Source organism: Martes martes, assembly GCF_963455335.1.
Source record: "Martes martes genome assembly, chromosome: 7".
Lineage (NCBI taxonomy): Eukaryota > Metazoa > Chordata > Mammalia > Carnivora > Mustelidae > Martes > Martes martes.
In genome coordinates, this window is record NC_137894.1 from 42,546,653 (window position 1) to 42,561,176 (window position 14,524).

General features: G+C 33.3%; 1 protein-coding gene across 1 annotated transcript in view; it reads right to left on the reverse strand.

The window, feature by feature from the left end:
• The window catches only part of VPS13C (vacuolar protein sorting 13 homolog C), a 191,705-nt gene that overhangs the window by 12,512 nt on the left and 164,669 nt on the right, over nt 1-14,524 (reverse strand). Inside the window, exons 68-79 of the mRNA XM_080807819.1 lie at nt 14,022-14,103; nt 13,836-13,905; nt 13,104-13,215; nt 12,873-12,986; nt 10,808-10,947; nt 8,646-8,727; nt 7,566-7,679; nt 6,889-6,964; nt 6,294-6,457; nt 4,830-4,875; nt 2,899-3,022; nt 2,270-2,384 (exon numbers count right to left, since the gene is read on the reverse strand). Of these exons, the coding sequence (XP_080663945.1) occupies nt 2,270-2,384; nt 2,899-3,022; nt 4,830-4,875; nt 6,294-6,457; nt 6,889-6,964; nt 7,566-7,679; nt 8,646-8,727; nt 10,808-10,947; nt 12,873-12,986; nt 13,104-13,215; nt 13,836-13,905; nt 14,022-14,103 (1,239 nt within the window). The remainder of the gene's footprint in view (nt 1-2,269; nt 2,385-2,898; nt 3,023-4,829; nt 4,876-6,293; nt 6,458-6,888; nt 6,965-7,565; nt 7,680-8,645; nt 8,728-10,807; nt 10,948-12,872; nt 12,987-13,103; nt 13,216-13,835; nt 13,906-14,021; nt 14,104-14,524) is intronic.

Sequence of the window (14,524 nt, forward strand, 5' to 3'; positions counted from 1 at the left end):
GTTAATAACATAAAGAGCTAAACAAACAAAAAATAAACCATAAGAAAAAAATTTAAACAAGTTATACAATTTCCCAAAAGTCAAATCTTATTAAAATTGTAATAAATCCAGGAAAATTAAAAATCGTTACTTTTACCTAAGAAGGAAGGCTAATTATTAGTGATGATTTAAGACAGCATCTTGAATTAGTTATTGTGCTTGGTTCTCAGAGAAACTGTACATGCGGTGACATTTTTGCCAACCCTCTATTATCTAGGCACAAGAAAAGTTTGTCAGCTATGGTTTTCGGCTGATCTTTGGCTGCTGTCATTCTTTCTTCTTTAAAGTCCTTGTTTTAAATAAGAAGGATTCAATTTATTCTTTTTGGTAACTGCAGTTTAAACAGTATATAATCCAACTGAACAGTCATATGTCAGCAGTTTCACTCTCTCTAAATGGATGGCACATTAAATGTAAGTGTATACTTTGGTTTCAATTTTGGGGAAAAGAATGAAAGTTGCCAGATAAGATGCTGCTAAATCAAATCAAACATTTCTATCATTCATAATAAGGAGAGAAATCAAAGCACAACTTATTTTCAGAACTAACTATGAGGGTACTAATTTCAAAATAATAGTTTAGAATTATTTTTGTTTTCACTAAGGTAACAAATCCTCTTTAAGAACTTGAAAACAAAAATGATTGGTTTTTAAAAATAAAGATATCTATAAAAAATAAAGATATTTATAAATTCAGGGGACACATAAATAATTTGCCTAATTACATGTTCAACTTCTGTTTATGTCAATTAAAACACTAATTGTGAATTAAGTATCATCAACAAGGAGATTCAGGTTCTGAAAAGCAAAAATGCTAATGGCTGAAAACGTATATAATATAATTATAAAATGATTGTTGTTTGACCAGCAAGAGTACTGAGAGGTAAAAAAGGAAAAAAGAGATTAAGGAAAACCTCAAAATTCATGTCTCAACTCTTATATGAGGTCTAAGGCCAGATCAACAGCAACTTATATTTCAATTATTAAAACACATGCCCCCGTTAACAGCCCAATAATCTGAGTCAATATCGTGTGAAATGTGAAACATAATTATGTAATTCCATCATCACGACTCGCAAATGTAAAGAAGACGTAATAGACTGGACATGAGAATTGTCCTTATTTTTCAACTTTACCTGAAAGTACATGAATACCGCAAGAAAAGATAAAATTTTGAAAATGATAGTAAAATTGTCTGCTTCTGGACACAAGAAAGTCTTTCACCAACTAAAAAAAGAGGAGTGTTAATTTCCTACACACTTAAATCTTTTATACTGATCCCTTATTACTGTGCAGTATTACCAGTAATAATCTTTGTGTGTAGTCAAGTCACTACGATAAAAATTTGAGAGAAAGGGGAGAGTTGTAAAGAAAAGTTCACTGAAATGAACACTCAATCTAAATAAATCAAAGACAGTCAATTAATACCACAGTTTGTTTTGATTTTTAAGGATGAAATCAAGTAGTAGTATAGGAAACATTTACTCCTGTATTTCCGGTTCTTGCTGTGTAGGCAGAAAAAGAAAGAAAATAAAGTTAGAAGCATGCAGAAAGATAAAATGTAATCACATACAATAAAAACCAAAGGCTAAGAACAATGAAGAGTTGTATTATTTTGAAGTCAAAGTAGGAAAATATTAATACATTTTTGGGGGAAGGGAATTCCAGTCAAGGAAGAAAAGCAATTTACATATGTATATATTATTTAAATGTAGTAAAGTTAAAACTAAAAAGCCAAAAAATCCACCTTGAAATATTTTTAAGGTTTAAAAAGACTGTAATTGTGCATAATCTTTTTTTTTCCTCTCCTTCGGCTTCTGTTTACCTGAATAAATCTAGATTTACAGAGTAATCCAAAGATTAATTTGGCTGGGAGAAAAGGAAGCAGTGGAATTCCCATAATTAGCTATAAAGTAGGAGACCAAAGTTAACCGTTAACTAAATGAGCTACCACACAAACAGTAATAATGCCTATGGCTTCTTTTAACATTATCCTTTCTGCACAGAAAGGCTTTGTTCCTGTGCAGAAAAAAATTACCAGTCATTCCCTTTTAACACATTATGCAAACATAAAAAATAAATAATAAATTCTACTCTACAAATCACATTCCCTGGTGTAATCCTTAAAGAAGTTCATGAATCAGGAACTTTAAGAACCACCCATGAAATCCTCGTCCTAGAAATCTTTAATATTAAATTTTACCCATGACCGTGAAGAAGAGAATTTATACCTCAAATAAATCAGAGCCCTCAGATTCCTGTCTTTCATATGGGCGAATGATGCCATCCTCGTGGATGAAACGGGGGGGACGGAGCCTGGACACTTCCTCAGTTGATTCTGCTGCTCTGTATAAGGCAGCAGAGTAAATATAAGAAAATACCTAAGAATCTTTCAAAATAACACATACAAATACACATGTAGATTAAATACTGTACTACATTCCATACTACATCAATTTTGATAAAAACAGAGTAATTTTAAATAATGTGCCCATTATAATGTGACAAGTATTAAAACCAAATCTGTTGGACTCCAAGTTCCCCCACCTTTCTGTAAGAAAATAAAATTAAATAACAAAGGCACAGACGAGGCTGTGCACTCTTTGTGCAACCAGCTAGCACAGGGCGCCTGGCATATAGTAGGTACCAATCAACATTTGTTGAACAAAAGAGAAAGTGAACCATAAAAACTGTCTCTTCTTACTCCTCTCTGGTGGCACCCCACTTTGTGAACCAGTCATAACTTTCACTTTTACTTCAACATCCTGAAGAGCATGCCAAGTTTTAACCTGTTTATGTATTTCTAGCAACCATTAGCACACAGACACATACCTTGCACATGGTATGTGCACCTAATTACCTCTGAATTCCTTGGAAGGTGCTGCTGGCCATGTCTATGATTCCACCAGTTGGACGAGCCACAGCACCCACAAGCCCCTTTCCAATTCCTTTGAAGAATCCAGCAGCTCCTTCCTTCTTGGCACCTTCGTAGAACCAAGGAAAATGAATGTATAAAGATATTTTAAAATTAGCAAGTTTGAACTCAATGAAATCCTGAGCCAAATATAGAAATGTTTTACCCAGGGGTTTTCTAAAGAAGTTAAATTTAATCCTAACATGTAAAAAAAAACAGTGGTTTTCAAAGTGTGTTAAAAACACACATTATTAGGCCCTGCCCCAGACCTCCTGAATCAGAAACTCCAGAAGCAGGGCCCATATCCTTCAAGTCATCCTGAGTCACACACAAGTTTTTACCATCACTGATTCTTAGACCCTAAGAATCGAAGGTTTCAGAAATGACCTGAAATTTTTTTCTTTCTGTCTACCATCAGGAGATTTTTCAAGCAGTGTACTTTTTTAAAAGTATAAGAACTTCACTGAATTATAATTAATATGCCATATAATTCACCAATTTAAATGTACAAATTAAATGTTTTTGGTATTTTAGTGTGCGCAACCATCACCACAATCAATTTTAGAAAATTTACATCATCTCAAAAAGAAACCCATGACCATTAGCATCATTCTCCACTTCCCCCAACCCATCTTCTCCTGGTCCTGTGCAATTTAGCTCCTTCCTCCCTAATCCCTGGACCTAGGCAACCACTAACCTACTTTCTATCTCTGTGGATTGGCCCATTCTGGACATTTCCTACAAATAGACTTAAACAATATGTGGTGTTTGTGACTGGCTGTTTTCACCTAGCAACGTGTGTTCGAGGTTCATCCATCTTGTAATTGTATCAGCATTTGATTTCTTTTTACAGCTGGATACTATCCCATTTTAAGGAATACCACCTTTTGTTTAATTATGCTTTAGTTGATAGTCATTTAGGTTGCTACCACATTCTGACTATTATGTTCTGTGAACATTTTTGTGTAAGTTTTTTTTTAAGATTTAAAAAAAAAAATTTATTTGACAGAGATCACAAGTAGGCAGAGAGGCAGGCAGAGAGAGAGGGGGAAGCAGACTGTCTGCTCAGCAGAAAGCCCGATGTGGGGCTCAATCCCAGGACCCTGGGATCATGACCTGAGCCGAAGGCAGAGGCTTCAACCCACTGAGCCACCCAGGCGCCCCTATATGTAAGTTTTTGAGTGAACTTATGTTTTCTTTTCTCTTGGGTATATACCTAGAAGTGGAGTTGTTGCCAGACACATTAATTCTATGTTTATATCCAGGTGTTCCAGCACCATTTGTTGAACAGGTAATTCTTCGTGGAATTATCTTGGCACCCTTGTTGAAGATCAATTGACCACAAAGTTTTTATTATGTTTATTTCTGGAATCTCAGATCTATTCCACTGATCTGTATGTCTAACCACATGCCAGTAACACACTACCTTAGCTACTACACCTTTATGGTAAGTTATAAATTGGACAGTATAAGTTCTCTAACTTGGTTCTTTTTCAGGATTGGTGCAGCTATCTGGGGCCACTTGAATTCCCATACACATTGTAGAATCAGTTTGTCAATTTCTGCAAAGAAGGGGTTTTGACTGAATAAAGTACTTTTTTAACAGGATTAAAAAAAAATGAATCAATTGCTATTGAGGACCTAAAGGAACCTACCTTAATATTATCCTGCTGAAAATAACACTCAAAGTCTGAGTCAGAGTCCATTACTTATTAGACCCTTTCAACTTTCTGAAAGTACTTTCATTAAAAAACAATTTAAGACCATGAACATGAAATCAGAAATTCTCTCATATAACTAGTAGCAATAACATCTCTTGTGTTTATTATATATAAACTCCTCAGACTTTTCACTGGAAGGATACATTCTCAACTTACCTTCCACAGGTTTTGTTATTATCCCAGTCACTCCACCAACAACTCCCTGAAAGACAGATCAATCATAAACCTGAATGGAAGGTGCTTAATTTTAAGTCAACCACTAGAGGTCTCTACATACATACTAGAAATAACTTTTTTAAAAAATGAGGACTTCCTTGATAAAGTGAACATGCACCTAAGTGATTTTTAAAATATTATGATGATTTTTAAAATATTAAATTTAAAATATTAAAATAGTAAATATTTAAAATATTAAAAATTTTAAAATATTAAAATATTTAAAATATGATTTTAAATATTATGATTTTTAAAATATCAAACACATTTATATTTAATATATTTAATGATATAAGATATATTAATATATTTAATAATATTAAATATTATTCATGATTTTTAAAATATTATACAATATCAAATTTTAAACAAAAGCACTTTGTAGAAGTTACATAACAGAAAGAATGGGAAATCAGACGAAAAGATTCTACATCTAGCTCTGGCACCAATTAGCTATGTAACCATGGGCAATTGATTCACTCTCTTTAAACCTCAGTTTCCATACCAGTAAAATGAATGAGTCGACCCAAATAATCCCTAAAATCTAAGATAAATTTTAATGAAATTACTTTGTAATTTAGCAGAAGTGTGGAAAACTGAAAATGAAGGGAACTGTGAAGCATGAAAATAGCTTGACAAGTAAGGCACTTTCAATTAGACAACATACAACCCTGGTATAAACACAGAAGTTACAGTTCCTGAAGTTATTTCCAAAATTAAAACAGTAATACGTTTATACATTCTTAACACTTGCCAAGTAATGGCAGTAAATAAAACCACCTGTACATTATAGAAATGCACAGAAAAAGAACTGAAGTATACACACTGTTGAGAAGATTAGGTATTTCTGGGAAGAGGCGAGGGTGATCAAATAGTACCTTATAGCTTTACCTATACTATTCCCATTACTTAGTAAAAGGAGAACTTACAAGTTCTTATAATCACTTATATGGAGAATATTCATATATTACCTGTATAATTTTTAAAGTACCGACAAACAGTGAAAGGCAGTTCCTGGTTTACAAACACTTAGCTTGTATACCTCTCCTTCCGCAGAAATGGTCAACTGATGATACTGACCAGAACAACTCCTCCTCTCTCTAGTTACCATCAGGTACAATATTTCTCTCTGCTTTGCTTCTTTGCCTTCCAGAAGAGTGCTAACTGGCCATCATCACAGAGCTCTCACTCCAGCCCAAGTGCCAAACTAAGTCTGGGATTTGGGGAATAGATGCGATAGTGATATTGGGGAAGGAGAGCAGAAAAGTACACAATATTACCACTGCTACTGTGACAGACCTCGACTCACAAGTAATATTCCAAGTTGCAAAAAACCATTTGAAGTACATTTATAAAGTGTATATCAAACTTCACGGCTTCTTGAAGATTCTGTAAGAGACTTACAAGCAAGAAGCCCTTTCCTCCTCTGGCCAGACTGTCTCCAAAATCTTTAGGCTGTCGACCCATCTCTTCTCTTCTTTTTTGTTGATATTCCTTGTCCATTGTAATTGCTGCCAAACCTTTTCCAACAGAACCGGTGATGCGAGATACTACTCCTGCTGCACCACCTATCGGAAGACCCAGAGAAGTCAGTCACATTGTTGTTCAAAGACCATTAACACAGTATACGGCACGGCATTGCTTTAAACAAATGTTTCAGATTCTCTCTCCTATACAAACATACAGAAATGTATTTTTATCATTTCCCATTTATCAAGAAGAATGAAACTATTCAAAGTACACTGATTCTCCAAAATTTTTCTGTAAACCTAAAACTGTTCTTAAAAGTATTGTATAGAAAAAAGCACATTGATCCAATGCTACAAAGACATATAAATAAACCCAGCAAGTCTGTTATTTTCCATTTAAGAAAAAGGGAACACATCTTTTAAAAGGGATTATCAGAAAACTGATCCTCTTTATTTTCCATAAACAACGCATTTTAGAATAATTACAATAAAAATACGTATATTTATATATACAAATATGTGATCCATACCGACAGTGTGTCCAAAGAGACTTCTTACTCCAATCACTAACCCCTCAGCAAATTCTTCAGGGCCTTGAACAGCACCCTGACCAAAAAAAGAAAAGAAAAAAGAGAAAAATTTGTTATTTAAAATTTAAATAATCTTAAGATTTTTTCATCTAATATTTCAGGGTTTCCGTGAAGACAGAGAATCTGTAAAGATCCACAAACACCGTGATACCAGTTTTCACCCTCTAACTCAAATACTGCCGGAGAAATACTGTGTTGTCCTGTTAAACCCTCACTACGTAGGGTTCCTGAGTTCCTCCACCCAATGGAGGTAAACAGGTTAGAGGAAAGCTTGAATACAAAACGAAGTCAGCTTTTCTTATCCCCTGAGTCCTTTCCATAGTGGTGAAACAGCCTTGAAATGGTGTTAATGTACCTAGCATTCTTCCTTATAACCATGTGAAATCCTGGAAAATGTGGGCATGTTTTATCGCCCAGACACTAGAAGTGCTCGATTAACTCTACCACAGTCTTTTAAAGTCATCTCACATAATTTTAAATAAATTTGATGTTCATGTATTTTTGTTATCTGAACATTATTCAATTCCCAGATACACTTAAAATACAACTTATTTGTCATTGAAAAAATAGAATAACAATTTCTATACCTACACTTAAAATAAATAAAAGATCAATACCTGGAAGGGTTCATAGAAAAAAGCTTCAACTCCTTCAGACAGACCTCTAATTAATCCAAATGGGTTTCCAAGCACATCTAAGCCCAATACAAGGACATACATCTGTTTCAAGAACTAAAGAGAAAAAAACATACAGTAAGTCCTTTACTACTCTTGTAAGAAACCATATCGTGATGCCTCGGGAAGAAAGGAGAGACTACATGATATTGTTAAAAGAAATCAATGCAGAATAACCATAACTATATCCATTAACTGATCTTTCACTATGTGCCAGACATTATGCTAGTCTGCCAGTTATCAGCTATGTAATCTTGGACAGCTCAGTTAGTCTCTATAATTGGGCCTCAGTCTTCTCATAAAAAATGAGAGGTAGATTACACTGACTTTGCATGGCTGAGTACACATATTAAATGAATATATAATTCAATAACAGTTATTTTTAAATTATTTTTTACTTATTTTTATTATTATGTTACTATCACTATTACTATGAAACCAGATGGGGAAATAATAAATAACCAAAACAAAACACAAATGAAAATACATCCTTATTTGAACACGTGATAACCATAATGTCTATCTATACTGTAGGAGAAAAGACCTTCCAGCAGAGTCAGGAAAGGGTACAGCCGCCCTGAAGTTCCATGGCGCAACAATGGTACCCTACCACCCTGAAAACAATTACTACGCCTCTGCATCCAATTCAAGCCATGGAATAACTGAGGCGTGGAAAAGAGCCTGGCCTAGAATTCCTCTCCTGACTCTATTAGACTGTGCTGAGAAACTGGAGACATTTACGAAATAAGTGTGATGCCTCCTACATCAGTATTCTTTCCCAAAGTGGCAAATGTATAATTGCAAAGGAAAAAAGGCACCAGAGGAAAATTTCAAAAGCTTTTATACAGAGGGGAAAGAACTAAAGACATAGAAATTAATCATTCAAGAAAACTATGAAGTAATAAGAATGCAAATTGAAGTAAATTAGATAAATGATTTTGCACAATGTGCCATCACATACAAATGTTTTGTCTGATACTTTATGACGTATATTCCTTGTTAGCTACTATGACAGGAAATTACCTGTTCACTGTAATGTCTAACAACACTCCACATGAGCTGATCTCTCTTATAAAACTGATACCGAAGTTCATAATAAGCAAGTCTGGGAGGAGAAAGAAAGATTCAAAGGCACGATGATTACATTCTGAAAGAAAGAGACTTAAAATTTCAATGATAAATTAATCATTGCTAATCCTTCACAGTTCGATTTGTAGATCTGCCACATATATTTTATGTTTGAGATCTTCATTTCATGGTAACAAAACTACTATAAAAGTAGCACACTCTCGGGTGCCTGGGTGGCTCAGTAGGTTAAGCATTTGCCTTCGGCTCAAGTCAATTCCAGGGTCCTGGGATCGAGCCCTGCATCAGTCTCCCTGCTCAGCAGAGAGCCTGCTTCTCTCTCTCCCTGTGCCTGCCGCTCTGCTTACTTGTGCTCTCTGTCAAATAAATAAATAAATAAAATCTTAAAAAAAAAAAAGTAGCACATTCTCACACAAGTCTTTTGTAAATATACAAAGAGTAAAAAGGTTGAAAAACTCAACCATAATCTCATCATACAGTGGATTTTTTAGTTTTTTTTAATTGACATTTTCCCACTTTGATTTCTTTTCTAACCAATTCAAAAATATTTAAAACATTTTGTATGCATTTTTACAATCAATATTGTGAATAAGTATTTCTCAGGTTTTCAAAATTCTATGTAACCATTTTTAATGGATGCTTAGCATTCCATCATGTGGAAGTGTCATAACAAAACAATTCTCCCACTGTCAGACATTTCCAAATCTTGACAATAATAATTAGGACTGCCATACGTAAATTTTGAATATAACTCTTTGGTTGTATTTCATGATTATTTTTTGGACTGAATTCCCAACAGAAGAATTACAGAGTTAAAAACTACTAAAAAAAATTTGAGGCTTTGAGATATGTATAAATATATATAGATAAAGATATACAAAATCTCTCCACTCATACAAATAGTTAAAAATTCCCATTTATTAGACCCAACCCTCTCTAGTATTGATGATTCATATTTTGAAATCTTTGATAATTTGCTTTAATTTGCATATATTACATGACAAATGATAAAGCTGACCATTTCAAATATCTATCAGCTGCTGTATCTTCCCTTTTGCAAATTCTCCCTTATTGTCTGCTAGCAATTATGGCACTGGAATCTTCTTTTTTTAAGATTTTATTTATTTATTTGACAGAGAGAGACACAGCGAGAGAGGGAACACAAGCAGGGAGGAGTGCAACAGGGAGAAGGAGGCTTCCTGCCACCAAGCAGTGGCTGGATCCCAAGACTTTGGGATCATAACCTGACCTGAAGGCAGCCACTTAATGACTGAGCCACCCAGGTGCCCCGGCAATGGAATCTTTAGGTTTGTCTTATCAATGTTTAATATTAAGACTATCAATCTTCTCTCTGTCATACTCGTCATTATATTTTCCCAATTCATTTTCTAATTGTTTCCACTGATTTTATTTTGTGAAGTGTTTAATTGTTATGTAGTCAAATCTATCTTGTATTTTCCACTGCAGGTTTTCCCATTGCTTTTACACTGAGAAGACTTCCTTTACTCGAGATTTGACAATTAACATTGATATCTTCCTCAGTCTTTTTCATTTGAATTTTATATTTAATCCTTCCATCCCTACGAAATTTGATATGTATATAAGGTGGAAATAATACAAATGGGTTTTTTTTCTCTCCAAAGGAACTACTTGTTCCAATATCATTGCTCAATATTCAATAAACATTCATTGAATTCACATATGTCTAGCACATGTAAGTATTCTCAGATTAAATGCCACAAAGAGTTATTTTCTATACTTTTCTATACAATTATACTGAAATCTCACCATACTGCTACATATTTCTAAATATAAGTCTGCTTTAAAACATGGTCAATTTATAAGCTACTACTAAAATAACTCCATTTTTATTCTATATTCATGTATTATCAACATTGAATAACTGAAGAAAATACAAAACTCTTTTAAGAGTAAAATAAGCATTACCTAAAATGCATAATTAGAAAGGGGCCAAGCTTCAAATACAGTGAGAATTAGCATTTTCTAAGCTAACATTCTAGCCCACTTGGGCAGAAGTAACATCCAGAAACATAACCTTGGTAGAAAACCCTCCCCATCTACTTTAACATAAATCTTACTTGAATATTAGGTCATCCACATCAGTCAGAGTAGCACCTATGCTTTTCAATAGCAGATTGACAGAATGAATCGCAATCATTTCCTGTTTTTCTTTGTCTGACTCTTCACCTCCACTACCCAAGGACAGACTTAAATGCAACTAAAAGAAAAATAATGTTTCATAAATAAAAGCTAGAAAGAAAAACAAAAAATTTACATACACAGGAATCAGATCTTCTAGATAGAAACAGATGCTATATCTTTCAGAGTCCTAAAGAAAGCTATTATTTGTTACTCTACACACCACACAGGATAACTCACTAATACCTGATTCTCACATTTGCTTTTTGATATAATTCAAATTAGTCTGTTTCAAAGAACTAAAATTTTATCTAAAGTGTATAAAGACCATTGTGCTTATACGGAGGGGCTCAAGACACTTTACAAAAATAGTATAATCATTTTAAGAAGAAAAACATGTCAACTGGCATACAAAACATGTCTACCAGTCAAAATAATTAATAATTTATTTTCATCTAACTAAGGTAAATAATTTATGGCAATAATTAATAACAATTATAATTATACAACAATAATAAGTAAGAACAACATGACAATTACAGCAACAATTAGCATGTTGTTGAATAAATTTAAAAAAAGAAATAAGGTTTCAGCCTCCACAGACTCCTTAACTCAGTACCGAAGCACGAGATTTTCACATTCCCATTTAGCTTCTACTTTGTGCTGTACCGTCGATAGTGCAATAGTGGCAAAAGACACAGGCAGAAGGTAGTCTATAAAGGCAAATAAATCAGATGACTCTCCTTTCTTATTCTGCATTTTACCTAACCAAGGTAGAGCTCAACAGAGGAGACGTGGAATAAAATCAGGAAAGCCTGGTTTGGGGTTTTGTTTTGTTTGTTCTTTTGGTGTGGACTTCTGCCCACTGCAGAGTCAGAGAGTATACAGATCCAGGAAAGGTCAGCTTAGGTGGACAGAGGTCCAACCTTTTTCCCTAAGGCAAAGTCACCATGGAATAAGAAAACAACTACAGTTCATGATCTTAATTACTCAACCTCATGGTGGAACTCCTGAGTAAAATCATGAATCGATAAATTAACAATCTTTAATACTCCCGTAAGATTATAAAATCCAGGAAGTCATTTTATACATTCCAGAGCAACTTTGATAGTAGGCATTCAGCAAATATCTATTAAAGGTACTGTTCAAACTCATAAGTGATTTTCACTTAATAATGAAAGAGAAATTGTGTATAACCTACTACATGAAATGATATAAATTTTAAACCTTACACTAAATATGTCTAATACTACCAAACTAGTATATCAATTTAAAATAATAATTCAATTCCATTTTATAAATTAATTTACTTTGCCAGAAGGATTGGTGTATGCAATTGAAAATAATGTGCTGTGAACAGTTTTTGAGAAAGTAAAGGACCATCAATATTTTAGAGTTACTTAATTGTAAATCTGGCCCATTACACAAGTGTAGAGAGTTATGGTTGGTGGCATTTGTGAATTTACTAAGCAGTCACCTCTTCCTATAAAACCTAGAAAGAACAACAAAAAGAGAAAAGTAAATGGGTTCATAAAGTACAAAATCAGGCAAGTGAAAGGTATCCAATTTTCCACTCCCTTAGTTACAATCAAATTTTGGAAGGGTGAAAAACACCACATCAACAGTATAATACCTACTTCAGCGTTTTCACATTCTGGTTAGGGCACCCATTATAGCTCTCTGTTTAGACAGTGATAGTAGTTACAAAGTGCAACCAAAACATTAAATGTTGGTGAGTACTTCTTCGCTTAATTAAGAAATGCTTTTGTCAGCTCCTTCCTTGAATAAAGGGGTTATTAATTCAAGACTAGAGAACATGCTCTGACGGTTTCTCTGTGGGAATTATGGTTGTACATATGTTACAGAGAATTGTCTTAATTATTTCAATTAATCAAAGAAAATTCCCACCAAATATTTGATGCAAATTAAAATACACATTTATACAGAGAGCCTTCAAAAATCTTACAATTCTGCACAATTTTAAAAATAATAATTATAACAAACCTTAACAGGAGAAATATGGAAATGTTCAAAAAAACTAAGAACTGACATATCAGTCATTGAAGTCTCCATTAACTCTGCATTTAGAGCATCAATATCTTGTTGGATTAACTTTGTCTGAAAAAAATGAAATCAGGAATTAATATTTTAATTGTTTTTCTCTAATTAGTTCAAGGAATGGCTGATTTTTTTTTTTTTTAGTTTATAATTTCCCCAAGAAATAAAAATTGTTACCCGTTTTCTTTCAGCTTCAGGGTCCGTTGATGGGGTAAACAGTGCAATAATAGCTCCTAGAAACCCCTGATCAACTTTCAAGGCCATTTCCTGAATGAGGACCATAAAATACCTGAGGAAAAAAATTTTCAAAAGACAGAAAGGGGTTTCTAACAAACCTTGTAATTTTCAATGTTAAACTCTGATTTTGGCCAGAAGTCAACAAGATTTTTATACCTTCATGTCTTAAAAAAAGTGTTACGTTAACAAGATCAAGGTATCCTTAACTGAGCTGTTTTTTTTTCCCCCCACTAGAGTTAAGATTTCACTGGTGGTAATACTGCTGTATTGATACTTAGCATTTAAAGTCCCAAATCCCGTATTTATCATGTTACAGAAGAGACAAATACCATTAGATGATATAGCATGTATTATTCCATTTCTAAGGGCTACAGCAATTGTTTCAAGAGCACATTTCACAAATACATACAATATTTATATTTCACTGGCTATTTTATATTCTAATTGGAATTACAAAGAGGATAAGTGGTTAAGGAACTTTACACCTTAAAATATAGAGGGACTATTATTATATTAAGGTCAACATAGAAAATGACTTAACCATAAGTAGATTCATATGTTCAAGTAGAAAATAAGTTTTATTTGGAAATCAGCCTCACAGGAGTACAATTTATTTTCAAAATAGATTCTCGTTTTAAATTCCTTTAGTTAAGTAGGGCAATCTTTACTTACTTGAACTGTAATACTTTACTGTATTCATTAAATCTTGTGATGACACTCACATCAATGAAAGGTTTGGGCTCTAAGAGGAAGAAAGAAAACAAAAAAATGAGAGAAAAAAATCAAGCTTTATACTAGATCAAAATAATGTCTACTTAATTTTTAAAATAGGATGTCTCAATTTTTTTCTTTTTTTACCTGAATCCAAAGCAATAGATTTTGGAGGAGCCACAGGATGAAATACAACAGGAAACACTGTACCTGGTAACTGACTATCAACCTTAAAAAAAAAAAAAGAAAGAAAGAAAGAAAAGAAAAGAATTCAGCAGGATTTGAAATAATGTAATAACTTTTAGTTTTAGAGATAATATTATAGAAGAGGCTACTAATTTCATCAGAATTAAATATTTGTATTGTATATGTGGTGCTATTAGAAGTTTCACTTTAAAACTAAAATTCATACATATGCCAGCAAGGGCAGCCTTTTACATAAGGAAATATTTAATTTCCTCGTAAGTACATTAACACTGTGCAGCATATACACTATTAATCAAAATATTTGTGCTTATGGATCATGTGAGATTTCGACAGTTTATAATTTAAGTAAAATGTAAGTGGGAAAAGGATATGAAATTAGAAAGAAGAAAAAGAATAAAAATGTCCTAAGTAGTATTTAGTAGTTAAAAGGAAGAGAGGAAGGG